Source organism: Phaenicophaeus curvirostris, chromosome 4 (genome assembly GCF_032191515.1).
Source record: "Phaenicophaeus curvirostris isolate KB17595 chromosome 4, BPBGC_Pcur_1.0, whole genome shotgun sequence".
Lineage (NCBI taxonomy): Eukaryota > Metazoa > Chordata > Aves > Cuculiformes > Cuculidae > Phaenicophaeus > Phaenicophaeus curvirostris.
The window spans coordinates 58610919-58638828 of NC_091395.1; the positions used below are offsets into that span (position 1 = coordinate 58610919).

The 27910-nt window shown below is 41.2% G+C and overlaps 2 protein-coding genes across 2 annotated transcripts in view; one reads left to right on the forward strand and one right to left on the reverse strand.

Annotated features, from left to right (window-relative positions):
- Window positions 1–3435: 3435 nt before the first annotated feature.
- On the reverse strand, window positions 3436–9909 carry SMIM20 (small integral membrane protein 20). Its single transcript, XM_069854907.1, has 3 exons — window positions 9751–9909; window positions 5204–5260; window positions 3436–3964 (listed from the first exon to the last, which is right to left on the reverse strand). Exons 1-3 carry the CDS (start codon window positions 9857–9859, stop codon window positions 3927–3929), a joined length of 204 nt encoding a protein of 67 aa, XP_069711008.1. The 5' UTR covers window positions 9860–9909; the 3' UTR covers window positions 3436–3926.
- A 3398-nt stretch (window positions 9910–13307) lies between these two features.
- The window catches only part of SEL1L3 (SEL1L family member 3), a 32485-nt gene continuing 17882 nt past the window's right edge, over window positions 13308–27910 (forward strand). Inside the window, exons 1-10 of the mRNA XM_069856201.1 lie at window positions 13308–13875; window positions 15286–15412; window positions 18116–18237; window positions 19737–19852; window positions 22076–22131; window positions 23124–23256; window positions 23858–23990; window positions 24719–24865; window positions 25287–25492; window positions 27345–27524. Of these exons, the coding sequence (XP_069712302.1) occupies window positions 13377–13875; window positions 15286–15412; window positions 18116–18237; window positions 19737–19852; window positions 22076–22131; window positions 23124–23256; window positions 23858–23990; window positions 24719–24865; window positions 25287–25492; window positions 27345–27524 (1719 nt within the window). The 5' untranslated portion in view covers window positions 13308–13376. The remainder of the gene's footprint in view (window positions 13876–15285; window positions 15413–18115; window positions 18238–19736; window positions 19853–22075; window positions 22132–23123; window positions 23257–23857; window positions 23991–24718; window positions 24866–25286; window positions 25493–27344; window positions 27525–27910) is intronic.

Below are 27910 nucleotides of genomic sequence, written 5' to 3' on the forward strand. Positions count from 1 at the left end.
CTGAGAAAATGAGTAGTTAATTATTGCTAGACTGCAAGAAAGAAAAAAAAAAAAAAGCATTTATTTTGGTTTAGAAAACTCCAAATCACGAGAACTGACTCTTATTCTGGAATGTTTTTTGTGGGAGGGCATATGTACATTAAAATTTGCAACAGTCAGTTGAGGCTATTCAATGCACTTTGTATATTACAGAAAAAAAATCCCTGTCAGTGGGAACAATCTCAAGAAATGAAGTAAAATATTCAGCAAGAGAAATTTGTCTTGCTTACATGTATAACCTGGCAACTTGCCTGATATCTTTTGCCATACTCACTCATCCTAAAGTGTTTGTGCTTGAGGGTTTCATTACATCATCAACAGTCTATAATGCTTCAAAATTAAGCTGCGTTTAGACCAAAATGTCAGATTTGCTCTTCATGGCACAAGTTTTAATAATTTCAAAACTCATCAGTATACAACAGCAGGCCTAAACTTAGTACAATCAGATCTTTCTGTTGGGATGTCAAAGCCCTGGTTAAAACTTTTCTCCAGTCCTCCAAAGGCTGAAGTTATATTTGCTCTTCATATTCCAGCTAGAATAAATAAGCATTCATATTATGGAACAGGTAACTGTTGAGAAAACATTTTAAGAAGGCATTTTTATCAAATGTTTTATCCCAACCTTTCTATCAGAACAATCAGAAGACGTGGACCAAAACTAGCAAATCTGCAAAACATTGACTGGTCCTTCTCAAGAACGGATAATTACATAAAGTTATGCATAATTATAAACACATCTAACAACTTTTTGTGACTGTGCCTAAAAATAATAGCTATTGAAGGCTATAAAAGTAGCAAAACCTCTTGCTTCCAGAGGAAGATAAGAAAAGAGTCATGGGGATCACAATTTGCTGTACTCAACTTCACCTGTAACTGGGGTAGCTAGGAGGAAGAGGCTTATGTCCAGTATCCATGAGCAGAACAAAGCATTGTCACAAAGCCCAAAAAGCCAGCTGCAGGATTAGGACTCCCCATGTGAGTCTCAGACAAGTCTCCAGGCAATTGGCAAATGCCAGAGTAAACAGAAAATTGCAGTGTGAATTCTGGAGAATTATTGCAGTATGTCCCTTGTTGACTTAACAGTTTTACCCAGGCAGAATACCAAAGACTTAAAGAAGACATTCGCCACACTTCAAAGATACAACCAATCAGCCCATTTAATTACATGGAATATAGCAAGCAAGAAGTGATGATCATTAAAACCAATCCATGCTAGATGCAGAGTTTAGATTCACTTCAGTAGTATTCAACAATTTTGCTGTAATTCTACACAGGCAATTATAAAACTTAGGAAGCTTTTTTGCACTGCAACAAACCAATAGACATGTACAGTGCTACAAATGCTAAATAATTGACTTAATGAAACCAAATGATTTGCAACATTTAAGTAAAACCAAGGAACCTGCCAGCAATAGCCACTGTTCTGAAACTATCTAACATTTTTCTAGGCAAGATCCACTCACCAAATTGCTCAACTTCACAAAGTAAACAAGTAGCAGAGATTGTCTTATCTTTTAACTCCAAACTAAGCAATTTAACATCCTGTCATATCATTTATCCCAAAAGAGTGGTTTAATGTTTGTTGCACGCTACCATGATGTATGGGTTTTAAGCATTTGTGTCACCGAATGACAGAAGCAGCATTATTGAACAATTCTCAGTTTCTCCTAAAGCTCTGTTCTGCAGCTAGTCACTTATAGATGGAGTATCTGCATTTAAGCAATATCGCGTTTCCACTGGGAAGGTACTTTAGATGAAACAACTTGGCTGAAACTGTCTGATGCATCAGTATAATGTTTTGCTCACTAAAACAAAAAATAAGGCTCCCTTATTTCCACAGCCTCATTGAAGAAAGGTTTAAGTGATAAAAATCTCTTTCATCTTAAATTTAATTGATTCTTCTTTTTGTAGCACACAGGGTTGCTCTGCACTATGCAGTGAAAACTCTGTCATCATCCCTAGAGTGAATGTGTACACTCACTCTGATGTCAGCCATCATATGAAATCACCCAAGAACTCAAAGGAATCAATTATGGTCACATTCTCCAGGCAAGGAAACTGAAGAAAATTGTAAAAAAATAAACTCAGAAGAGGAAACATGTCTGAGGGAGAGAGGAACAACAACAGCAGATAGGAAAGGAATAGCAATTAAGAGAACAGCAGCTCAAGAAAGAATACTGCAAGCAAGTCTTTCATCTGTCATCTTAACAAAACTGTGCCTCAAAAATACAACAAACTAACACCTTATAATTTTCTAAATAACACTCACTGTGCATACAGTCTTCATAACATGTATAATCATGAAATGGTCTTTAAAATCTTATACACTATAATGAAATGCTAAAAATTAATCAAGAAAAGAAGAGTGTATATTGAGATAAATGCACACACTACACCTGTACTCAAGAACAATATAAGTTAGGTTATGGACTGTAGCTAGAGCTTAAGGACTGTTTCTTTCTTTTGAAATTCGAAAACACACAGTTTATATAGAACCTGTTCTTAAGACAGATACCCAGTTTGGGTAAAGAGTTTCATTAGGGCAATCCTTAACTCACTACGAAAAAGTGCTTTGCAAAAAAAAGATTAAAGTATCTGCCTTTCTACCCCAGTATTTAGTGATAATCTTCTGGAAGGCAGGGTGCACAAGTTGCCCCACACCAGCCACAGACTGTTGCAGCTGGCTCCACAAAGGACCCACTGGGAGACACAGCCCAGCCAAGCAGGTGGCACCTTTGTGAAAATACCAGATGAGCAAAAGAATTATGGGAACAAAGTGAGGAACAGCTGTACAAAGCCCAAAGTCAGAAAAGAAGAAGGATGTGCTCCAGGCATCAGAGCAGATAGTGCCCTGCAGCCTATGGAGAAGACCATGTAGAGTAGTGTCTACACCACAGGCTTGGGAAGAGCCCACACCACAGTAGTTGGGTATTTCCTAAAGGAATTTTAGCTCACGAAGACCCTATACAGGAGCAGGGAAAAAGTCTGAGAAGGAAGGGGCAGAACAACTGTTACAGACTGACCATAACCCCCATTCATCACTCAGGGGATGGAGGAGTGGGGGCAGGGAGGGAAGAGAGCACTGAAGAGTGAAGTTGATCCTGGAAAAAGGGAGGCAGCGGGAAGGCATTATTTTACTTTTTGGGTTTGTTTCTCATTACCCAAATCTATTTTAACCAGCAACAAACTACATGAATTTTCCCCAAGTCGAGTCTGTTTTGCCTGCAACAGTAACTGGTAAGCAATCTCCTGGTGTTTATCCAGACTCGCGAACTTTGTTGTTCTATTTTCTCCCCTTGCCCTGTTGAGGAGTATGCATGCGAGAGCGGCTGGGTGGGCAGCTGGTCAAGGTTAACCAGTCACGATTACTTGCAAAAAAATGAAAATACACACTGGTTTAAAAGGAAGAAATTTTAATGTGAAAATTTACACTTACCATGTTATATTTTCTGCATTGATCTCTTTCAGTAAATATGTCTACCACGTTTTCATAATAAACCCCAAAAAAGTAACTCTAGAACTAGGGAATAAACAGTAGCACTCTGCATGATTTATTCTAATTATAATTTATTCTACAACTGTTTACAGATTATCCACAAAAATAATTCCTCTTCCTTTTTCTCAAGGAAATAAATATTTCACTTCTAAACTCGGGAATCATTCAGGTCTCTATCAGTCTGTGCACTATGCCCCAGCACCCTCTGTCAAGACTAGCATGATTTTATCTCTTTGGATTCCAACCAGTAGCGTTTGTTGCTCCTCATGTGCCCACACAGCATATTCAGAATTCTTCTCCAGCGACACCCAAAGACACACTTCAGTGAAAGAAGAAACTGCTGAAGATGTCCATCTTCAGTTCTGCTTTGCAATACACTCAGCCGACAACATTACTTCCTTCCAAATGGATCAGACCACACTTTTAACCCTACAAATCAGAGAATACCAGCGGTTCATAACTAGGCTGTTGGAAAAAAATAAATAAATTGGTCGGCTACTCCAGCCTTGTGTAGGAAGCAATGGAAGAACCTGACAATTTCTACAGTGAACTCACAGCTCTGCTGAAGCTTACAGAAATATTTTGGAAGACAACCTTATCTCAATCTTAAGTTTCAGATAAAGGAAAAATCTATCTCACCACTAGGCAAGGTGCTCTAATACTGTTGGACCAACCATCTAGAATTGCACCTGGCACTTGAATTTGTCTAGATTTCACCTTCAACTAGTGGATCTCGTAACTTCTCATCAGCAGATAAATTTAGATTAAAAACTTGTTCCTACATCTTGGGTAAATGAGCCAGTCCAATCCTCTTTAATGTTTAATTGAAAAGGCAGGTTTACCAGACTCCAAATTTCACAACACCCCTCCTACTCCTCTTTAGCATTTCACCACTTTCCTGGAAAGTAAGTCCTGCACTGATGATTTAACTGCTGCTGATGCTAGGCTTTTCTAAAAATAAGAATACATTGCTCTTCAATATACTCAAATATGAATTCTTTGATAAAGACAAGCACTCTTGTGTTTTTCAACAAGAAGTGCCAAACTCGCATAACGCATGGCCAGACACTATGAAACAATGAACTATCCAGGACAGTCTGCCACACTTGAATTTTATTTCCCTCGCATGCTTTTCTATGCCTTTTACTGGCTATAGCAGGGATTAAAAAGCTATTAGCACTGCATTCCAAATTTCCCTCTATGCATAGTGGATTTCTGCCTTACATCTCCAGCCATGAGACTGGAAGGTACTGACAAAGCGCTCATAAAAAAAGTCTCAGCTGAGTTGTAAAGCAGTATTCCACAAAAACAGGGTGAAATAAGGTATTTTTTTACAGCTAAAGCCCAGTCCACCCATGGTTGTTGTTTGCTCCAAGGTGGCTCGTAAGTTTATTTCTGCTGTGGAAATTGGTATCTGATTAAGAAAGTGTGAAGATAGCAGAATCTCTGCAACTTATTTGGCCAGTTAAGTCCGTTTAAATCAAGCTTTATCAAATCCATTATTTTCAAGTGAAGAATTTAGCTTGAAAAAAAACCTTTTCATGGTAAGTTTATTATATATGTATTCTTTGAATGCATTCTTCACTGTATTATTTAAATCCACATAAATATTCAGTTCATACTCCAAAATGGTCTTTAAATGAAAGCAAATGTATGAATCAAGTATACCTGCAGGCTGAATATCCTCTTGAACAATACCAGCTCGGTTTATTGACTGTTCTTTCTCTGGAAAACAGAACAGAAAGGGCACTACTGAAAAAAAAAGTAAATACCAGGCATCTTGACTCAACCCAATAAAACAATACTGAAAATGTTCTTCATTATGGATGCTACACAGTAGAAGTCCATCTACAAGTATCAAAATACACATCTACACAACGCGAATTTAGTATTCACATTTCACTGAGAAACTAACAGCTAGTCTGTTTTGAGAGATTATGAACAAGAAGATAATCATCTTAAAGCAATGACTGCTATTTAATAAAAGATGCCAAACTACCTGCCACAATCCCATCACTTAAGGAATGACTAGCACTTTCAGGAGATGTCACTCATCGGCTCAACACAACACTCTTCACAAGATTAATTCTTTCCACAATCAGTTATCCCCACTTTCAGGCCCTGAAAGATCTTGCTTCTTATCATAAGTAGATTTCATGACAGCATCTACAAAATTAGTTCTTGTATACTTCGTGAAATAAAGGAGCAGAGGGATGGAAAGGGTCTGTCTCAGGCTTTTCGTTTTCTTTAAAAGATTCAATCACTTCCAAGAAGAGAAATGGAGAAAACCCATCATTTCCCCTCATTAAAAACGCCATCTCTTTTATTATCTTCCAGTTCGGTACTTTACTGCTGTGGTACTTTGAAGCAGGAAGTGCAAGCTCAGCTGGATTAGCCTTTTACCCATATCACTGAACTTTTTAAGCCATTAAAGAAAGCGTAGGGCACATGGTTTCAAGGGAAACTTAGAATTAAGCTCACCTTAAAACTGAAACTTATCAGCATCCTCTCCCACCGAGAATACACAGGCACTACAGGCCTCTAGGTGCAAGCCTAATGCTGCTGGAGCCCAGCAGGCACATCACAGTAATTGATTCTGCTTGCACAGGGGCCAGGCACTAAAGGCAGATCCAGCTTCTCCGATTCTGTTAATTGAACATGGTAACTGCCATTTCATCCTTTTTAGCAGACAAAAAATCTCAAGGAACTGTCTAATTTCAAAGGAAAAAAGTACAAAATCCAGAGAGAGAAAACAGAATAAATTAGGGCAAGGAATCAGACTTAACTTCTGTGACATAGAGGAGAAAGATACCTAGCCTTTGGTGGAAGCCAAGATCAGAAGAGAGGCAGAGATCAAAATAAGAATCAGTCTGAGAGATTTAGAACACACGTGGGGTGAACAGAAAGAGCTGTTAACTGGTCAGCAAAGCAACTAGCGCAGAGAAGCAGCATATGAGAAATATGAGACAGAATAGTCAATAGGGAGACTGGGGTGGGGCCTGGAAACAACTTGGAAAACAGGTAAGCCAAAAAAAAAGGACAATAAGGAAGAGCCAGTCTTGATGAGAGGATAACCACCTTATAGAATGAAGAAGGAGCAGTGTCTCTCTGTTCAGCAAAATCTACTGTGAAAATGTCCCAATCGAAATAGCAGCTGTCAACCCACCGTTCTAATTCATCCAAGTAGAAGAGGACTGCGCTGAAGGTTTCAACACAGCCACTAAACTATATATTTCATATGAGTAAACAGTCTTTTCTAAAGCTACAGAGAGGAAAACAATAGAATCATCAAAGCCACAAGCTGAAGTATTAAAACTCTATAAAATTATAGCACTTCTGTATGAAATCAAGTCAAACCCCTGCATCCATGATATAAAGTACACTTTAACAACTTGATTACATACAGCTTTTCCAAGCATCTTCCATTTTATTTGTTAAACTGCTAGGAATTCTCTGAATATTTGTAAGAATTGAGCAGGAAAGTCTTCTTCCTTAATATATTGTGCCTCATTTGTGTAGAATTTGAGCGATACAAAGGAAAAACAAAATTAAAGAAAGAAAAGACAGTATTTCATGTTTACATAGCTGCATGTCACTCCAGAGAACCAAACCCCATTCTTGCCTTTTGCAAGATTAGTACGTGTCGTTAATCCAAATGTCTAACACTTCAGACCTAGCATCCCAAAATGCAGAAATACTGAGCGTTTGCCACAGCTCAAGCCAATGGAGGTGTGAGCTTCTTCAGAAATCTTGTTGTCATGCAGCTTAATAGACTGCACTCTGAAAAATCAAATCTTCCATATCCCAAAGTTTAAAACATTCAAGTACCACAAGTGAGAAATTCCATGTTCTTGTCAAACGTATTGTGACAATGAATCTTTGTGCTTCTCTCCAATCGCAGTGATGAGCATCAAAAAAAGCACACAGGAAATGAGTAAGGGTTTGGTCAACGGAGAGCATGCAGTAGGTAAAATCTAGAATCCAATATTAAACAGCAAGCTTAAGAACTTGATAACTGTGCATTATAAGCCCAAATGAGCAAAAAAACCACAAAAAAACAAGGAAGGTTTTTAAACAAGAATACAGAGTAAAAAATCTAACTTCGTGGGCAGTTTCCAACTTCATAAACACAGCTTCCTTAAATAAAAACTTGCCTGCAAGTTAAATTTTACTTCAGCTTTGATGCAAGGCTAAAGTCCTTCCAAGAAGATCAATAAGTTTGTTAACCTTTTCCTTTTATTTTTTAGCTTCCTAGAAATTTCTTTAGCTACCTCAGCAGATTAACCACAGCCATCTTCAGGTTAATGCCAACAGCTTGCGTAACTTTATGAAAGTTAAAGCAAGGGGATGGAAGTGGTTACACCAGAACTTTTCTCCACTCCTTTTAGTGCCATTTAACAGAAGTCTAGGAGCAACGAGTGCTGTCCCTACCAGTCCTGCAATACGCCTTCACACCCAAAGCTTCAGGTACCCTTCAGTGCTCAAGAGCTCACTCGTTACAGAGTTGGTCAAAGGCTTTGGTGAGTTTTCTGTGTTTCTGGAAGGAAAGTGGTGTTTTCCGCAGCCACCAGTTTCAGAGAACCCCCCCACTGCAGTGAGCAGGAACATAGAATCATAGAATAATGAGATTGGAAGAGACCCACCGGATCATCGAGTCCACCCGTGCCTTAAACACCTCCAAGGAAGGTGAATCAACCACCTCCCTGGGCAGCCTCTGCCAGTGCCCAATGACCCTTTCTGTGAAAAATTTTTTCCTAATGTCCAGCCTAAATCTCTCCTGGCGGAGCTTGAGGCCATTCCCTCTTGTCCTGTCCGCTGTCACTTGGGAGAAGAGGCCAGCACCCTCCTCTCTACAACCTCCTTTCAGGTAGTTATAGAGAGCAATGAGGTCTCCCCTCAGCCTTCTCTTCTCCAGGCTAAACAACCCCAGCTCTCTCAGCCGTTCCTCATAAGGCCTGTTCTCCAGCCCCTTCACCAGCTTTGTTGCTCTTCTCTGGACTCGCTCCAGAGCCTCAACATCCTTCTTGTGGTGAGGGGCCCAGAAGTGAACACAGTACTCGAGGAGCGGTCTCACCAGTGCCGACTACAGAGGGAGAATAACCTCCCTGGACCTGCTGGTCACGCCGTTTCTGATACAAGCCAAGATGCCATTGGCCTTCTTGACCACCTGGGCACACTGCTGGCTCATATTCAGTCGGCTGTCAACCAACACCCCCAGGTCCCTCTCCTCCAGGCAGCTTTCTAGACAGACTTCTCCTAGTCTGTAGCACTGCATAGGGTTGTTCTGCCCCAAGTGCAGGACCCGGCACTTGGCCTTGTTAAACCTCATGCCATTGGACTCAGCCCAGCGGTCCAGCCTGTTTAGATCCCTTTGGAGCCTCCCTACCCTCCAGCAGATCAACACTTCCACCCTGCTTAGTGTCATCCACAAACTTGCTAAGGTTGCACTCAATGCCTTCATCCAGGTCATTGATAAAGACATTGAACAGGGCTGGACCCAGCACTGAGCCCTGGGGAACCCCACTTGTCACTGGCCTCCAGCTGGATTTCACACCATTTCCCACCACTCTCTGGGCCCAGCCATCCAACCAGTTTTCCACCCAGGAGAGTGTGCGCCTGTCCAGGCCAGAGGCTGACAGTTTCTGAAGCAAAATGCCCTGAGAAACTCTGTCAAAGGCTTTGCTGAAGTCCAGGAAGACCACACCCACAGCCTTTCCCTCATCCAGCAGCCGAGTCACTCTGTCATAGAAGGCGATCAGGTTAGTTTGGCAAGACCTGCCTTTTGTGAACCCATGTTGACTGGGCCTGATCGCCTGGTTCTCTTGCATGTGCTTCATGGTAGCACTCAAGATCACCTGCTCCATGACTTTCCCTGGCACTGAGGTCAGACTGACAGGCCTGTAGTTCCCTGGGTCCTCCCTGCGACCCTTCTTGTAGATGGGCACAACATCAGCCAGCCTTCAGTCCAGTGGGACTTCCCCAGTCTTCCAGGACTGTTGGAAGGTCTTCCACTAGATCAGGTTGCTCAAAGCCACTTTCCAACCTGACCTTCAATGTTTACAGGGTCGGGGCCGGCCAACAACTGGAAAAAAAGAGCACTACGAGTATCATTACCGATGTTTTAATTAGCCCTAGCGGAGCAGAAAGCCTCTGGGGAGCTACCCACCTCCCAGCACACCCAAACCCGCTCCCCGCCACACCGCGTACGGACTCACTGTATTGCTCCGGCTGCAGCAGCGGCCGGAAATAAATGGGGTAAAACGCCGCCCCTACCACGGCCACGAAGCCGCCGAAGATGCCGAGCGTGCGGGACAGCCGCGCCATACCCGCCGGCCGCCAGAGCCCGGAAGCTACGCGGGACGCGCTTCCGGGAGACGCCGGAAGCCGAGCGGCGCGGCACCTGCGGGCCACGCCCCCTTCCTGACCGCGCCTCCTTTAGAGACACGTTTCTAGTTTTATGGCCACGCCCCCTCTCTGGCCACGCCCCTTCGGCGCCGCTCTCCATTCAGACTCCGCGCCCCTCCGGACACGCCCCCATTGACCCCGCCCCTTCTGGCTCCGTCCAATGAGGACCCTGCCCCCTTCTGGGCCTGCGGGCGGGGACCCGGGGGGGGGCGTGGCCAGAAAGGGGGCGTGGCCTCTGGCCACGCCCCCTTTCTGACCACGCCCCCCCCCCGGGTCCCCGCACCTGCCCGGCCCCGCCCCCAGGAAGCCGGATCCGCCGCGTCGCCGCCGGCGGCAGCATGGGGGCTGCGGCCGAGCCCCCCGCGCCGCCCCTCCGCCTCCTCCTCCTTCTCCTTCTGCTCCTCTCGGTGAGTGGCGGCCCCGAGGGGACACGGCGTTGGAAGGGTTCTGAACCGCCGCCCCGGGAAGGGCAGTGGGGGCGTCCGTGGCCGGGGGGCTGGAACTGGGTGGCCTCTAAGGTCCCTCCCAGCCCAAGCCGCTCCGGGACTCTGCGATCCCTGCCGGGCCCGGGGCCGAGGCGAGCGCCGCAACGGTTTCTCGCTCCTGGAGATTGTCGCTTCCCCACGGGCTGTTGCATTTGCCACCCACGGGGATGTTTTTTAACCCAGCCGTGTCCTGGGCTGCATCCAAAGAAGCGTGGCCAGGAGGGCGAGGGAGGGGATTCTACCCCTCTGTTCCTGTCTTGTGAGACCCCATCTGGAGTGTTGTGTCCAGCTCTGAAATCCTCAACACTAGAAGGGTATGGAGCTGTTAGAACGTGTCCAGAGGAGGGACACAAGGATGATCAGAGGGCTGGAGCACCTCCCATACGAGGACAGACTGAGAGAGTCGGGGTTGTTCAGCCTGGAGAATAGAAGGCTCCAAGGAGACCTTATAGCGACCAAATATAATGCCAAAGCTGGGCAGGGACTGTTTACCAAGGCTTGTAGTGATAGGACTGGGGGCACTGGGTATAAACTGGAGAGGGGCAGATTTAGAGTAGACATTAGGCAGAATTTCTTCACGATGAGGGTGGTGAGGCCCTGGCACAGGTTGCCCAGGGAAGCTGTGGCTGCCCCATCCCGGGAGATGTTCAAGGCCAGGTTGGATGGGGCTTGGGCTGCCTGGTCTAGTGGGAGGTGTCCCTGCCCATTGCAGGGGGCTGGAATTAGATCATCGTTAAGCTCCCTTCCAAATCAAACCATTATATGATGCTATGACTTGGGCCAACTCCTTCAGGTTCTACAGGTCTTAAAAAAAGACTTTTGACAGCATTTGTGGCTAAGTTATTGTGGTACAATAGATTTATTAGGCCCTGCGAATGGCAACATAAGCTTGTTTTTTGCAGAAGAGAGGAGTTGGCAAAAGGAGCAGCTGGCAACGGACAGTGCATCTGGTAAAGCATAGATTGAGTGGTGGTCAAACACTCCTATAAGCTGGTATTGCTTCAGACAAAAACAGACACCACCAAAAGCACAGGCCTCGAACCACACTTATTAACCCTATGATTGCCAGTCTCTAAGGAGGCTCTCTCAGATAATGAGATTCTGACTTGTGGCAGAAACACATATAAGCGCACACACACATACACATAGTTCTTTAGTCATAAACCATCGACCAAGTCTGAGACTTGAAATGGATCGAGTTGTGCCTGGGCTTCTCTCTGAGAGGATGCTGAGAAAGCAAGGGGGTCCGTTTTCAACCTTGTGACTTGATGGGGGGTCTTCCTAGCCACCTGTCAGGTGTCACTTTTTAACGTGACAGCTGCCCCCGTACAACATAACCTTTTTGTCTGTCCAGTTGAATTCTGTCTAGTTTATGCTAACGTTTTGAATCCAGCATAGCTGGCCTCTTTACTGTGCTGGGAAACTTTTGTATTTAAATCTCATAATCACACTCGTGTAATCCTTTCATCCTTCCTCTCTGTAGTCCAAGATTATGTACAATTAGCTGCCTTGTCTGAGATAATGGGGAAGGCAGAACTACAGTTCCTCACCAAGTAGAAACATTTAGATAATACACACCCTTTGCAGTGCACTGGAGAGCACAGTGTAGACGCAACCGACTGGTAACAGAGGCTCAGACATGTCTGAAAGAGTTAACTGGCTGCAGTCACAGCTTCATCATTGTGGGCTTGCTCTGCATTTATGTGGTCTTTACTCCTTACTGGAGGAGCCTCACAAAGGGTTTGCTAGGTGGGGTGTAGCAGCGGACCCAAACATGCTTCATGCATTTTTGGAGCACGTGTCTCAGCTAATACTAAAACACCAACGAATAAAAAGAAATGTTTATTGTGTAACTCTGTCTATCTGAGCCGTCAGTCCAAGGTAGATATCCAAGATAAATTTCAGTTCTAATTGTTTAAGCTTAGCAAAGTTAAAAGTTACCCAGGACAGGTCTTCTGATTTTAAGCAATCTTAACCACCAGGTTCCCTGATAATCCTTAGTGATGATCCTCAGTATTTTAGACGGATCAGGGGAGCTGGCAGAAGTGCCATGCTGGTGGCTGGCCTTCTGAGCTGAGTAGTCATGGGTATCCTTGGCCGTGCATCAAGCCGGACATTGACTGCAGAGCAGAAAGAAAAGAACCTGTTTGTAGCCTTAGAGACAAGAACTTCAGCATGTGGGATAATCCTGGTGTTACATCCAAGCACTCACTTCTGAAGTATACTATAGCGTGCATAGCTATAGAGAGCAAGAACTAAGCAAATGCTGCCTGCTGGTCTTGCTGCTCAGATCTGTAAGTCCATCTTCAGGACAGGAATGTAATAAACTCCTAAACATCTTATGAACATGAATTAATTCTCAGGAAACCACTGCGACCTGCTTTCATTGTAATTCTGCTCTTCCGGTACCTGCATGGGAGGTAACAAAATCAGGTAACTCTAGAAAAAGATATAGAACCATCAGGCTGTGCCAGTGCAAGTCAACAAGGACACGATGACTAAATGCTGATATGGTGTAGTATATACTCATTAGGCCTGATCCTAGGAGCGTGTGTAAATAGCATGACGTGCAAGTCAGTATCTTAGACTGGATTCCACTTGCGGAAGGGCTGAAGGATACACCCTACAAATACAGTTTTGTTTGTACAAGCGTGCGCAACTTTGAGAACTTGATGTAGGGGAGTTGTTACCATCAAAACCTGATGGTAGCTCTCCAGTAATCCACAGCTGCTTGCATTGTGGAAGGATACTGGTATTCTGGAGTTTGAGTGTGGTTTATAAACCTTCTGCTTTTGCAGTGTTCTGTTATTGCTGTGAGTACATTAGCAATCACATAAACTTAGATTCTCTGGTTAACATGCTTTGTTTGGGTTTTTTTCCAGAATTGTGTACCGTCCTTTGGAAAGGAGACATTACGGACAACGTCAGTTACTCCACAGTTTAGACAAAACATGGATTATGCAGACTTTATTCATTTAAACATTTTAGAAAAGAAAGTTCTTAACAATTCTGAGGTTTCGGTTCAGTACTTATGTTCTAAGCCTTGTGTCATCAACTTGGAAGCAGTAGCTTCCTCCGAGTTCAGGACTGGTGTACCAGTGTATAGAAGGAGATGGAACGACGAGAACAACCTTTATGTTAGCAAAACCCGACAAGTACATTTGAAATTTCCAAGCATCATGGTTTACAGAGACGATTATATCATCAGAAACTCAATAATAGTGCACAGTGTGATATTATATGCATGGATTAGTCACAAATCAGCTAGCAGCTACGATATTGAGCAGAATGAAGACTACCAGGATGCAGTTGCCAAGAACTACACTTTTTTAGAAGCTGTTCCACCTTTTGAACGCCCATATAAGGACCACAAAGTTTGCCTTCAGTGGGGTGCTGACTACTTGTGGATGCTTCAGGCAAACAAGATACCTCAGTGTCCTCATGAAAGCGGTAGGTGTGATGTCACTTTTTTCCCCAAGGCAACTACTGGGATCCCAATAGCATCTTTGGTAAGCTGCTAGAAAGTGCATAACGGTAGTAAACAGTAAAGGTTACGTAAAATTATTTACTTGGCCAACATTGTTGACTATGTAAACTGCATAACTGTAGGGTTAAAGCTGCAAGTGTCTAAAGTTGTTGTGTCCTTCAGAGCTAGCTTGTTTTATCATGGCCAGCCTGGAGATTTGTCACAACATTGCCTTCTGTTTTCTAAGTGTATTCAAACAACTTTGTTTAAACCCCACTGATGTTAGTGGATGTCATTCCTTTGTCTTCAAAGTGAGTTGTTCAGCCCCTTAATGCATTATTTCAGAGTCAGCTCTGCATATCATTGAATGGTTTGGGTTGGAAGGGACCATAAAGACCTTAAAGAACATCTAGTTCCAACTCCCTCTGCCATGGGCAGGGACACCTCCCACTAGATCAGGCTCAAGGCCCCATCCAACCTGGACTTGAAAACTTCCAGAGATGGGGCAGCCACAACTTCCCTGGGCAACATGTTCCAGTGCTTCACCACCCTTATAGTGAAGAATTTATGCCTAACATCCAATCTAAATCTTCCCCTTTCCGACTTAAAGCCGTTCCCCCTAGTCCTAACAGTACCTGCCCTTGTAAAAAGTCCCTCCCCAGCTTTCTTGTAGGCCTCCTTCAGGTACTGGAAAGTAGCTATAAAGTCTCCCCAGAGCCGTTTCTTTTCACAAGAGCAGAGTAGAGGGGCAGAATCACCTCCCTCGACCTGCTGGCTATGCTTCTTTTGATGCAGCCCAGGATACCGTTGGCTTTCTGGGCTGCAAGAGCCCAATGCCAGCTCATATCTAGCTTCACATCATTCAGCACCCCAAAGTCTTTCTCCACACAGGTGCTCTCAGTCATATCATCCCCCTAGCCTGTATTGCAAGATGTTGCACTTGGCCTTGTTGAACCTCATGAGGTTCACACAGGCCCACTTCTCCAGCTTGTCCAGGTTCCTCTGGATGACATCCCATCCTTCTGGTATGACAACTGCAGCACTCATCTTGGTGTCATCTGCAAACTTGCCAAGGGTGCACTCAATCTCACTGTCTGTATCATCGATGAAAATATTAAAACAGCACTGGATCCCTTAGGGATACCACTTGTCACAGATCTCCATCTAGACACAGAACTGTTGACAACTAGATTAGTCAATGTGATCTCTGACAAGTGTGAAACATCTTATGCGTTATCTGAGTGTGTTATAGGGGAAAATGAAACAGCAGGAAATAACATTTTATTCAAATTTGTTTTTTAAAGTAAGCTTGTAACAAATTATTTGGGGTTTGGTGAGCTAATTAGTTATTAATGCTTATTCTCTGGCAGATTAAGAAAGATTGTATTTTGCAGATGACGTCCAGATTCTCAACTTCATATACGCTTCCAGCGGGGAGAAAACAGGAATCATAAAGAAATTTGAACAGTTTGAAAACCGAGAACTTGAGATGGTCAGGCAACACCAGATTGATTATCCCATGTAAGTATAGCTAAATAATTGAAGTGGGCTGTAATTGATTATTGAAGGCTATGGAATATACTTAAACCATTAGACCTTCCCTGGAGGTGTTTAAGGCACGGGTGGACGAGGTGCTAAGGGGCATGGTTTAGTGTTTGATAGGAATGGTTGGACTCGATGATCCGGTGGGTCTCTTCCAACCTGGTTATTCTATGATTCTATGATTCTATACTCCACAAATTAAAGGAATACTACCTACTCGTTCGAGAAGAGGCTTAAAAGGAAACTAGTTTGCTATTCCTTCTGTTTTCTGACTTCGGTTTTGAAGGATGTTAAGCTAAGCCTCAGTTAATATGTAAGAGGTACCAATAGTAGGTGTAACTGAGCTGGTTGGATACAGTTAGGAGGGTAAGTTAGCTTATACCAAGCCCTTAGTGATATCCCCTGCCTAGCTAAGTCCTTGAGCTAGAGCTTGTACTATTTTCTTTCATTATCCCTGTGTAAATTCTCTTAGTTGGAGAGGAGTAAAGCCCCTTGGCTCCTGCATGCTATTCTGTTACAGAGATCATCTTTCTCTACCCTTCTCCCCCTTCCCAAAACAGTCATAACTCTTTGGTCTTATTTTGCTACTTTAGAGGAAAAAGTATATATAGAGTTATGTATTTATATATCTCCCTTCCACCAGATGGTGTTACCCCAGCAACACTATTAACTATTACAGAAATAGGAAATGATCGCAGGAACTGGAACTTGCCTGCTGGTTTGCGTTTGGCCTGTGACCACAAGAAGAATGCAAAAGACTTGCCAGATAGTGCCAGTTGCATAAAAATTACTAGCCCTCAATATTTAGCTCTGAAGGCATAAATACAGAGCAATGTTTAGTTCCTTTCCTGTTCACGATGGGTGACAGCCTTGTGTCCTTTGCTCACCAGCATTGTTTTATTCTGCTTCTGTCGTGAGATGCTGGAGCTCTGGTTGAGAATATATGACGTGAATTTTTGCAGCTGTCTACCTGCTGCACGCAGTGCCACCCTCTCTTGCCTTCAAGTCGTGTCTCCAGTGTTAACATCAAGCTTTGCCTGTGTGTTGTGGTTGTGTGACAGCCTGGGGTAGCTCTGATAAGAAGAAGAGAGCTTTCCTTCAGCTGTCCATATGTGAGCAGTGATTCCCCACTGCACCAAAAGGCCCATAGAAGCAGTCTGATCTAACCAAAGTTACTTGTTTGGCTTCAGTCAGGGATTTGTAAAGAAAGAGGCCTGGGGATAGACAGCTGTCATTTGAGGCTGTGGACAGCCTGCAGCAAGGACAGAGTGGGACTATGCATGCTGTATGGCATTCTGTGGTAACGGGGGATATGAAATGGGTCAGCATTGTTCCAAACTGTCCTAAGAAATTTGTCCAGAACAGTTATGTACTCAGAGTGGCAATCAAGGATTAAGTGGAGGCTGCAGCATATAAGTTTGCTGTATTACCAGAGGTGACAGATGAAAAGAGCAATATATAAGCATAAGCAGTCTTTCTGGAAGCACAGTGTTTGCCTATAGGTCGTAATAATCAATTTACAAATCATCATGATTTACAAACCCTTCTACCTCACCCATGTACCATCTGTGGAAAATACGATGTTATTAGCTATTTAAGGTGTAGACTATATTGGGGAAAACATCACCACTCTTGCTTTTTTTTTTGTTTTTGAGCAGGAGAGCAAGTGTTAGGCTTCCAGACCTACATTGTTTTAGTTTAGGAAAGAAGGCACTGTATGTTTAACAACTTCTTGAGAGTGAAACAAGGCAAGCTGACCCAATTCTACAGTATTATGAACAAATATTTGCATTTTTTTCTTAGTTATAGAAATATGAAATTTGAATAATATCTCCTTGTAAAAGTCACTATGAAAAGAGAACTTAATTATGAGAGATTATAATAATTGTAATGTTTTGATTGGTTGTGCACTGGAGGCAGAGTTTTCAAAGGCATTCAGTGTTGGCTTAACTACTGTGGAAATGATTGGTCATGTTCCTGTTAACAGCAACAAAACAGATTGGCACACTCCTTAAATACTGTGGTATAAATTCTGCTTTTACTGCCTCAGCCAGCTTTGTACAGAAATTTCTCAGTAGATAACATTGTCAGGTCTTTGGGTTTTTATTTTGCACCGCTCCATAGTTTGCACAGACTCCACCTTTATTTATTCTGTCATGGCTCTGTTGCAGATATTCATACATATCTGTACTATCCAGAGGCTGGATTCATTTTTAACTGCTTCTCCCAAGCGCATTTTCACAGCTGGCATTTAGTATAGAAGACACAGCTTAATTTTTGCTGGCTTCCACAATCAAGATTACAAGACCATGCATTTGGGAGTTTTGTACTGTAGCCTGTGCGCTGAAGGTTGGCTCCAAGTTGTCTCAGTTGTGTTTTCAGCTCACTGTTGATGTAGGATCTGGCAGTAGCTCTGACCCAGCATTCTGGAATTGATTCAGATAGCACTCCCTTACTTCCCTTTCATGTCGGTACCACAAAAGCGTACAGTTAAAAGGAGATCACAGATCCGAGAGTCTTAAGTACTGTTGCTCTGAAGGTTTTCACTGTGGAAGATGTGTTCTCTTCTGAAGATAACATGTGAAACAGGTTTGCTAACTTAGAATGAAATGCATGCTTTGCAAATGATATAGGGAGATTTCTCATCAGGAGTGGAATTTCTGTCTATTTTTGCTCATACAGATTCACCGTTTCAATCTGGCTGTATTTACTACATCACTGTGAAAAGGATCTGTGTGGTATACTCTATTTTATTGACCGGAAAGAAATGTATAGTACTCCTGCTGTATTTCTAAATGAGGAAGGTAAGGGATATTATCAACGGCATTCAGAAGGGATCTAACGTAGATAGATGTGTGCCTAGGAATAACATTTATAAATATTTTATCGGACCTGTTTTGTGAAACTGATTGCTTGCAAAATGCTTCTTTTTGACTCTAGTGTCTGAAAAGGACATTAATAGGGTACATTAATACTGTAAGACAGAAATAGTTGGATAGCATCTAATGTTGGCCAACATCAGAAAACATCTGCTTTGTCAGGAAAATAGGCTGAATCCTACAGGTCAGGAACATACACTGGGATTAAAGAATCTTATCTCAATGAACCAGCTTCATTATTATTACTGAAATATTTTTTGAATATTGTTCTCATTCTTATATACGTACTACATGAAATTTTTTAGAATTAGGAATAGCCTCAGAAAAAGTCCAAATGGTTTAAGGTCTTGCCTATATTCCAGTGTTTAAGAAGCACAGTCTATTTCCATGATCAAAAAAAAATTAAGAGACAGCACTGTCTTAGTCTCACAACACTTGCAGTAGAGGAGCATTCCTCCCAGAGGAAGTAGCTATTTAAGGTGCAGAATCTGCTGGGGAAAGCTTCACCACTCTTGCTTTACATTTTTAAGCAGGAGAGCAGGTGTTAGGCTTTTAAGCTCTTCAGCCTCTAATAGATAATGAAATTCAGCAGCTTGGGGCTGCCCAGCAGGGTCCCAGAGGAAATAAGCATGCATTTTAGAAGTGCACACCTGGCTTTCTCATAAGAGGTTACATTTTTTCCCCTTTGCGAGTTTCACAACTAATCCTTCCTCTCTGTTTTTTTTTGTTTGGTTTTTTTTTGCTATTTCTGTTTTCTCTGTATTGTAACCCATCTAGATAATTAATCTGTTTGTTATAAACTGGATGCTTTTCTTTGAAGAACAAACAAAAATGGCAGTTCAGCTGGAAGTTATCAAGTTGTTCTGAGATTTTCTTGGAGAGGGTTTAGGGCCAGTTTTAGTCTCAGTGTTATACTAGATTATTATAATAGCCTGTTCTGCTTTTAAGAGCTCAGATCATGAGTCTGGCTTCTGTAGGTCCCAGTAGTGGAGGGTAAAGTTGTCTTGTACTTGTTCATTGCACTTTCACGTGCTAGCAGTCAAATGCTGAGCAGATACCACTGCCTGCTGTTTCCCTCTGCTGTTTGCTGCAAGTCGCATCTGCTTTCTGGTGTTGAGTTCAACTGCGGCACCGTCCTTGTTTGCCTCATGTTTAGCGTGTTTATCCCTCAGTTGGGTTTGAGTCCGTGGTTTCATGTGAGAGCCTGGGCATTAGCATCTGAAATGTGTAACTGAAATGCAGAGCATGTTTTCCTAGGATTCTGTGAGAGCTGATGTGTGGCTTGGTGAGTCCCCAGATCTCTGTTGGTGATGAAAAAGATGAAGAAGATAGAATCACTGTGAATAATATATTAGGAAGCCCGTTCTTAATGTTGATATTTCTGTGGTGGTTATTCCTCTTTTCATCCTTTTTTGCTCTGTTAGGTTATGTCCATATTCAGATGCACCTCATGAGAGGAGATGACCTTGCAGTGAAAACTAGCTTCAGCCTTCCTCTAAAGCAGTGGTTTCGACTGGATCTGTCTTTTAAGGGTGGACAGGTATGCGTGCTACTGAATTACAGGGTTGAGACTGAGATTTGTCTAGTTTGATGGTGCCTCTGACAAACTCTTTAACAGCTGAGGCTAAGAGAAATTATGTAATTTGTACATGCTCACCTATCAAAAGAATGAAAAATCTGCAATCAGAAACAGGCCAGGGATATTCAGAATGTCCAGCTTCAGGAAGTCGACTTCAGTGCTTGAGATGAGAGTCTAGAATTACTGTGTATTCAGTGCATATCCTGGTGCACAGCTGCTCTCCAGAGACTTTATTGACTCTACAGGCAACCAGGACTCCTGACTTAGATACCCTATCTACATAAAGTTACATGGTGCGCCGTAGGGACTTTGCATGTAGAGAGTCAGGTGTTTCTACCATTCTGATATGAAAATACAAGTGTCTGGGCTTCTGTACAGCATCATGCCTCTTACCTAGATGTGTGAGCCAACAGGAGGCATGTGTCATTTCCAGGTTTTGCATATTTGACCAAGCAGTATAGTATTGACTACCATTAAAAGACGAAAATATATTATAGTATCCCTCTGTAGGAGATGAAATGCGTACTTTACATTTTAACAAATGGCAACTGTTTTTTCACAAGAACCTTCCAAAACCAAGTCAATCTCCCTGCCCAAGTTCTGGTCTGTACCTCCAGCTGTTAAGATATGTGTGAAAACAATAAAAAAATCTTAGTCTTCTTTTTCTCAACGTTTTTCTGCTTGAAAGCAGTTGAATAGATTACATTCTGAATTGTAAAAAGAATTGCTCAATACTTGCAAGAACAACTAAGCAAATTTAAAGTATGAGTTAAGTGGCTAATAAAGCTGAAACAATGCTGTACTACAAGAGCAATGTACAGGGTAAACTACTGCTGTTCCTTTTGCACCCCACCCTTATTTGAGTAAGTAAGTGGTGAGCATACTGATTACCTTGCAAGAAAACCAGGTGGAAACATTTATTTACTTTTAAATATATTATTTAAAGGAAAAGTGGAAAAAAAGTGTTTTTTACAGTCAAAACTGTCTTTTTTCTGCTTGTTTAAATTGTAGTCATTATTTAAGTTCATGAGAACATGAAGAGCCTATGGATTTGGAAGCTCAGCTTCAGGTGCAAATGTAAAAATTCCTGTCAATACTGATACAGAATATATTTGTCTTGGCTTGTTGGAAATTTGAGCCTTGCTTGTGTGATCAGATTAAGAAAAAATATTCTTCCATCAAAGAGCACAGTGAGTTTATTCGGGTATGAGATAAAACTTGCGGTCAATGAATTTCTATGCCTGGACAAAATAAGGGAGTCATGAAGAGTTTAATTAGCACTCTTGCGGAGAGAAGAGGAAGTAGGACTAAGCTTAAAAATGCGGTACTTGAACCCATTCTCTGAGACAGTTAAACCCTGTAGTTCAGTCTCTTCTCATTGACAAGTCTTAAGTTTTTAAATGCTATGATCCTTAAAAGATATAGAAGAATCTCCTTATTTAAGCACTTACTTCACTTCCATTGCTTAGTTAAATTTAGTCCAGTGCTATCTTAGACAGACTAAATAAACAAGGGAAGGTTTGGAAACTGAGGCATCAAGAAATTAAGAGTCAAAGAACTCTTAAAACATGTAAATATGTTGGTGAATCCATAAAAATACCTAGGCATTTGAGAAAATTTTGTAGGGTTGTTTTGTGAGTCCTTAGACAACTTAGTCCTTAGTTATGAGAACTTGGTCTTGTCTTCCTTTTCAGGCATCTGAATTCCTTTAACTACTCTGGTGCTGTAAGTCTGTCTCCTGTAGAAGTAGGAATGAACTCCATTTTTTTTAAATCATGGCCTGCTACGTTAGGTTTGTGGCCATTCTTCACCAGTAGGTTACAGTTTCTTAAGATCAATATTCTCTTCACTTAGTGCTCTGCTGTATGAAAGCACAACAGCCTTTCACACTTCAGAAGAATGAAAGCTTCAGCAAATGTCTTAAAAATGAACACAGAAGTGAAATAGATAAAATAGGCAACATCTGTGCTATGTTTGCTACTTTACCTCTGGTGGATGACCAGGACAGACCAGTGCCAGTGTGTACCATGAAACTCTCCTGACAAAACTCAGATACATGGCATCATCCTCTTTAGTGCAGAAAAGATACAACAAGCTGTAATCTTCTGAACACAGAGTAATTAGTTTACTAAATATACTTTGTAATTTTTAATCTATTACAATTAATATTTTGTGTTCTTTTAGATAGAAGTGAGCAGTGTTGGGAAGAATTTGAAAACACATCATCACCAGTCTTTTACGTAAGCAGCATTTTCCCCTTTGCCAAGTAATATGTGTGTATGTATTTGGACATGGAAAAAGTGAGAAGGAGGACACAAGTTTTTATCCAAGATTCCAAATGATTTTCAAAATGTCTGTGGTCTCTTTCTACTCCACACACTCAAGACCAATTTGCATTACTGTGTTTACATTGAGCGTGGGCTGTGTCGTGAGCTAGTTGAGTTAATGTGCTTAATCTAGTACTAGAGTCTGATAACTCTTACTAAAAACTGGTCGGAAGATCAGTGGCATTAGAATCAGTCTTCAAATGAAGTCTCAGCCTTACTGAGGTCAAGGGAAGTTTTGCTGTTGCTGGAGCTAGGATTTCACCAGTGAAACTGTCACCTACTTTGCTTATGCAGAGAGCAAAATTCTACCAAAAATGTTCTTGCCCAATCCATTATGGTAAGCATTTGAGTCATGTACCCTTCTTTTTAAATAAATCCTTAACTGTTCTCTTTCACTTTAACTTAAGAGGGGCTCTTTCTTGTGCAAATATTTTTTTAAAAACCCTTTTAATATGGAACTATATAACAATAAATTGCATGGCAGGCTTCAGTGTTGTTCTCTCTCTGCTACAGTTTACAAAGCAGAAACTGTGAATTTATAGATAGTAACTCTAGGAGACAGATAACTTACATTTTCACCTGTCAGTTTTAGAAAAGTGCAAGAGATGAAACTGCTATCTCTGAATTTTTGTAATAATGCATAAAACTCCGGAAGATACCTACAGGTCAGAAAAATAAAACACTGCTGGTTTAATTCGTTAATAGACAAGGGATTTGTTAAATTTACTCCAGAATTTATCACACTGAATCACAGAGTAGATATTGAGAGTAAACAGATGAGAAAATGAAAAGATACTGGCAAGGAATTTAAGGCTGTCAGTTACTGAAATTCTGAGAAATGAAGTTCTTTTTTATTTTCATAGCACCTCTTAATAGCCAACTTAATTCTCTTTAACATTCTCAAGTTTTAGGGAAGATTTCTATTATGATGACACTGCTGGGTACTTTGTCCTTGGAGGCAGTGGATATGTAAATGGTATTGAAGCATTCTTTGGACCTGTGAAATACTATCGTCTTAGTGTGTTGGAAACAGAACAGGTAAAAAAAAAAGCAGTATTTGGAAATGTTTGAATATGCTACAGTAGCTGTATTTTATTTTGTCTTAACTGAAGCTCTTACTAAGTGATAAATTTGCTGTGAAGCTTAATGGCACTTGGCAATATGCAGCCAAAATGTGTTTCTGTTGAAATCTAGGAATGTTAGTTACCGCTTCATATGCTAAGAGATAAGACTTTTAGATATGAGTATGTAAAACAATGTTCCTAAATCTGTATTTAAGTAAAGACTTGTTTACAATATTACTTTGTTTCCAAGAGGTTTTGATGATACGTTAGTGAATGCATTTGATTGATTTATGGTTTTGTTTAAATCGGTGGTAAAAGTCATACAGGCTTGGTCAGTTTTGGAAGTTCATACATGGTTTCTTGGATTATGCTGACTGCTTAAAGTCATGGTCTGTTGTGGCCAGCATCATGTTGTCTAGCATGTTAACATGATGTACTAGATAAGTTGATTGTAAACAGCTTATTTGAAACAGTCTGTTTCCTTTTGTCATTTGCCTACAACACTTCTTTCTAGCAAAGCCCAGACAACAACAAATACTTTAAATGCCTTTTATCCATCATTTGCCTTTTTATAGATTTCTAACCCTCTTCATGACGAAGAAACAGTGGAACAAATAGATCTCTACTACAAGAGATGCACGGACATTCAAGAAATGGTTTATGAGTATAGATATGTCATAAGGCAAGGTGAAAAATCACAAAGAAATTGTAAGTGTTGATATACGAAATCTGAATTTTAAATTGTTGTCTTTGGAGGCCTGTTTTCTTTCCTTTTAGCAGAATCTGCCTGATGATCATCAAAAGTAAACTTTAATTCAGCCACAACAAGAAAAAAGGCAATTTGAAGAGTTTAGCCTTGTTACTGGTGGTTAAAACTGTAGTTTTGTCCCTGCAAAGACATTTGTGCCATGGAAAAAAACATAAATCATGTTCTTGATACTTCTTCTCTAATAAGAGAGGTGCATAAAGAGACAAAGGAGACACCTTCAAGCTTACATGTTAGCTCTTCAGTTGCGTTTTTTCCATTTCATCCCCAAGGGACTCAGAAGGCACATGCATTTTAAGCCCTTCCCCCAAAATAGGTGGGTTTTGCCAAAATTTCTCTGCCACAGTTGCCTAATGTGCAGTAAGGCAACCACTTTGATGAAAGAAGAGTAACATAGCTTAAATATGCGCTGAAAACTAGCTTATGTTTCCAATTAGAATTCAATCGCATGCATTGTGACCAGACTGTGGAAGAGAGTGGAAGAAATCTTGTGCATTTGTAATTGGCCTGTGCTAGCTGTATGAGTTTTTATCACTATATTGTGTTAGGGATGTGCTTATCTTGTCCATGAATTTTTAGTTTACCCTAGAAATATATTTTTTTCTACCAGAAACTTGTTTTAAAGACCAGCTAAGTCAGCTTTCATGTCTTAATATGTTGTTTTCACCAGGTTACTATGAAAACTATTATTTGGAGCAGATTCGCAAGTATGGAGAAAAATCAAAATGTGATGCTTTCATGTGGGAAAAAGAGCTCAGGAAAAAGTACCACACTTTACTCAAACTGTTGCAAGAGATGGATTTTAGTGCTTCAGATGGTAATCACATTTAATTTTATTGTTCCTAAATAAGTCCACAATATATGATATGTAAGTTAGTATGCTTTGACTTCAGTTCATGTTTTATACATTGTTTTCATATCAAGTAACTTAGTAAAGGCATGTCATGTGGCTTATATGTTGTGTTGCAGATGAAGGATGGTTTATTATGTACAAGAAAATAGAGATATTCTTACATTTGTAGTGGTTAGTTAGTTTGAGATGCTCTTTTGGATTTTTGTTCACCTTTCCTATTCAATATCATCTTGATTTTCTAGGAATTTTGGTTGTCTGCATTGAGAATACCACTTGACATGAGAAAGAACAGAATCTGATTCAGTCCCGCTAAGTTAAGGAAAGGAAATCAGTTCCTAATTTTAACTCTTGAAATAACTGCGTCTCCTATGTTTTATTCTTATAGAAGATGGAAGTGATATAGTTATAGAAGTTGGCCGCAGGATATTTGAGAAGGTTGCAAAGGATATATCCAGTGCTAATGGCCTCAGCAACATGGGCTCCTCTGTCCCTCTCTTGATGGATTCCAGTTGCTGTGGATACCATAAGTCTTCCTATTTCCTTGCAGTTGTATTTGAAACAGGGCTTGGTGTGCCTGTGGACAGTAAAAAGGTAATATATTTAATATGTTTGGTTATGTCTTTGAAATTAATTACCTTTAAAGACAGTTCAGAAATGGGACGAATTTATGATCGCTAGAAATAAAAGATGTGAAATGGCCCCCAGATCCAGGCTGCAGTTGAAGGGATTCCCCAGTACAGCTATTCTTAAATAGCTGATGGTAGTGAAGTCTTTATCACAGAATCACAGAATCACAGAATAACCAGGTTGGAAGAGACCCACCGGATCACCGAGTCCAACCGTTCCTACCAAACACTAAACCATATCCCTCAGCACCTCGTCCACCCGTGCCTTAAACACCTCCAGGGAAGGTGACTCAACCACCTCCCTGGGCAGCCTCTGCCAGTGCCCAATGACCCTTTCTGTAAAGAATTTTTTCCTAACGTCTAGCCTAAACCTCCCCTAGCGGAGCTTGAGGCCATTCCCTCTTGTCCTGTCCCCTGTCACTTGGGAGAAGAGGCCAGCACCCTCCTCTCTACAACGTCCTTTCAGGTAGTTGTAGAGAGCAATGAGGTCACCCCTCAGCCTCCTCTTCTCCAGGCTAAAGTCCTGTTATGAAGTCCTGTTGGGAGGAATCTTTATTCTGCTTATCCAGAACAAGGAAATCAATGATTTGGTAAGACCTGAAAATGGTGGTAAAGTAAACAGTATGCATACTGCTTTTCCCAGTCACTGAGAAAGTAGGATGAGGGAATAACCCTCGAGTCCCAGAGTCATTTGTAGATGAACGTGAAAAAAAGTCTCACATCAGGCAAATATGAAGTGGAAAGTTTGCAAAATACAGTCAGGAAAGAAGTCCCATGGTACGATGTGGAAAAAGGTGGCGCTGAGTATATTGTGCTATAATATAAATTATTGAAGGTAGCCAAAGCAGAGCAGTGTTCTTTTGGAAAAAAAACTGACAGTGATTCAGCTGAGCAACTGCACAACATGCGAACTCCTGACCTTTTATGGCAGGTTGCAAATAACTGAAATGTTTCCATGTGATTGCATTGCCCGGTCAAATAAAGGGGAGGTGTTTATATATAATCACTGGAAGAGGGATACACTGAAATTGCCAACAGATATTTAGTTGTGATATAAATGCTCATAAAGAAAAGCAGATCTGCCTACAAAATCAGGATACAAAATCAGAAGAACCCCTGAGAGACTAATCTGAGAAAGAGCTCAGTCCAGTTTCTCAAATATAAGGAGTCTTAAACAGGTTCCTTTTTTATATCCCAATTCTAATTTTTATATCCCAAATCTACTGCTAATTATGGAGGCTAACCAATTTATTTATTGGATCTGCTTCAGATAGTGTAGGAAATAATTTAATATCCAATGCAGCTGGGACCTCACTGTTTTTATTACTGTTCAGGTGAAAAATAACAGTAGTGCTGAAAATGGATTTTGGCAAATGTGCGGTATCTACACTATCTCTAACACCAATTAAGGTGCAGCTCACTGGAGCTTTGTGGTGAAACCTTGTTGCCCACAATTCCCATCCTTCTGGTGCTGTCAGATCCTTAAGTCACTGCTGAGTGTAAACAGTATCAGAGTACAGTTAACACTATAATAAAGTGGCATTAAAAATTGTTGCACAGCTAGTGATGGTAGACTAAGTGCAATACTTGAAAGGTATTTAGAATCTAGTTTTGCTTTCAATTTTTTTTTATAAATATGGAAGACATTTTAACTACTTTCGAGCTATGTTTGATTCTGTAACTGTATTTACATGGCATAGCTAGTATGTCGTCTACCAGGAGGAACATTCTTTCCCCTGTAAATCTCAACCAAGGTACTAAACTTGTGAGATACACAGTGAATTCACCCTTGTTTGTGTCTGTTGATTGTTTTCCAGGGACTACTGTATAGTTTGGTTGGCGCTCAGGGCAACGAGAGGCTTGCTATGATGAATCTTGGCTATAAACATTACCAAGGCATTAATAACTATCCTCTTGATTTAGAGCTATCATATGCTTACTATAGTAATATTGCAATAAAGACATCACTGGATCAACACACTATAAAAGGGGAACAGGTAAAAGAGTTGTAAGAGTATCTGAATTTGTTTTCTGTGCAAATGACTTTTTATATATTAATATTATAATAATTATGTGGCCAGAACATTTATTTCTTGATTCGCAAATATTAACTTATCTGATTGATGTCCCTTCCTATGACAAGGGTGTTGAACTAAATTATCTACAAAGGTCCTTTCCACCCAAACCATTCTATGATTCTATGATTGTTACAGAATACCCCAAATTATATGTAGGTATCATTACTTCATTTCTTAGCAAGGGGGGAACCAAATTAAAGTTAGGCTCAAATCCTTAGAATTGTCCACAACCTGTCTTTAAGTGAAGCCTAAGTCTTATTCTTGACCATATTCCTCACTCAGACTTTTAATTACTAATATAATTG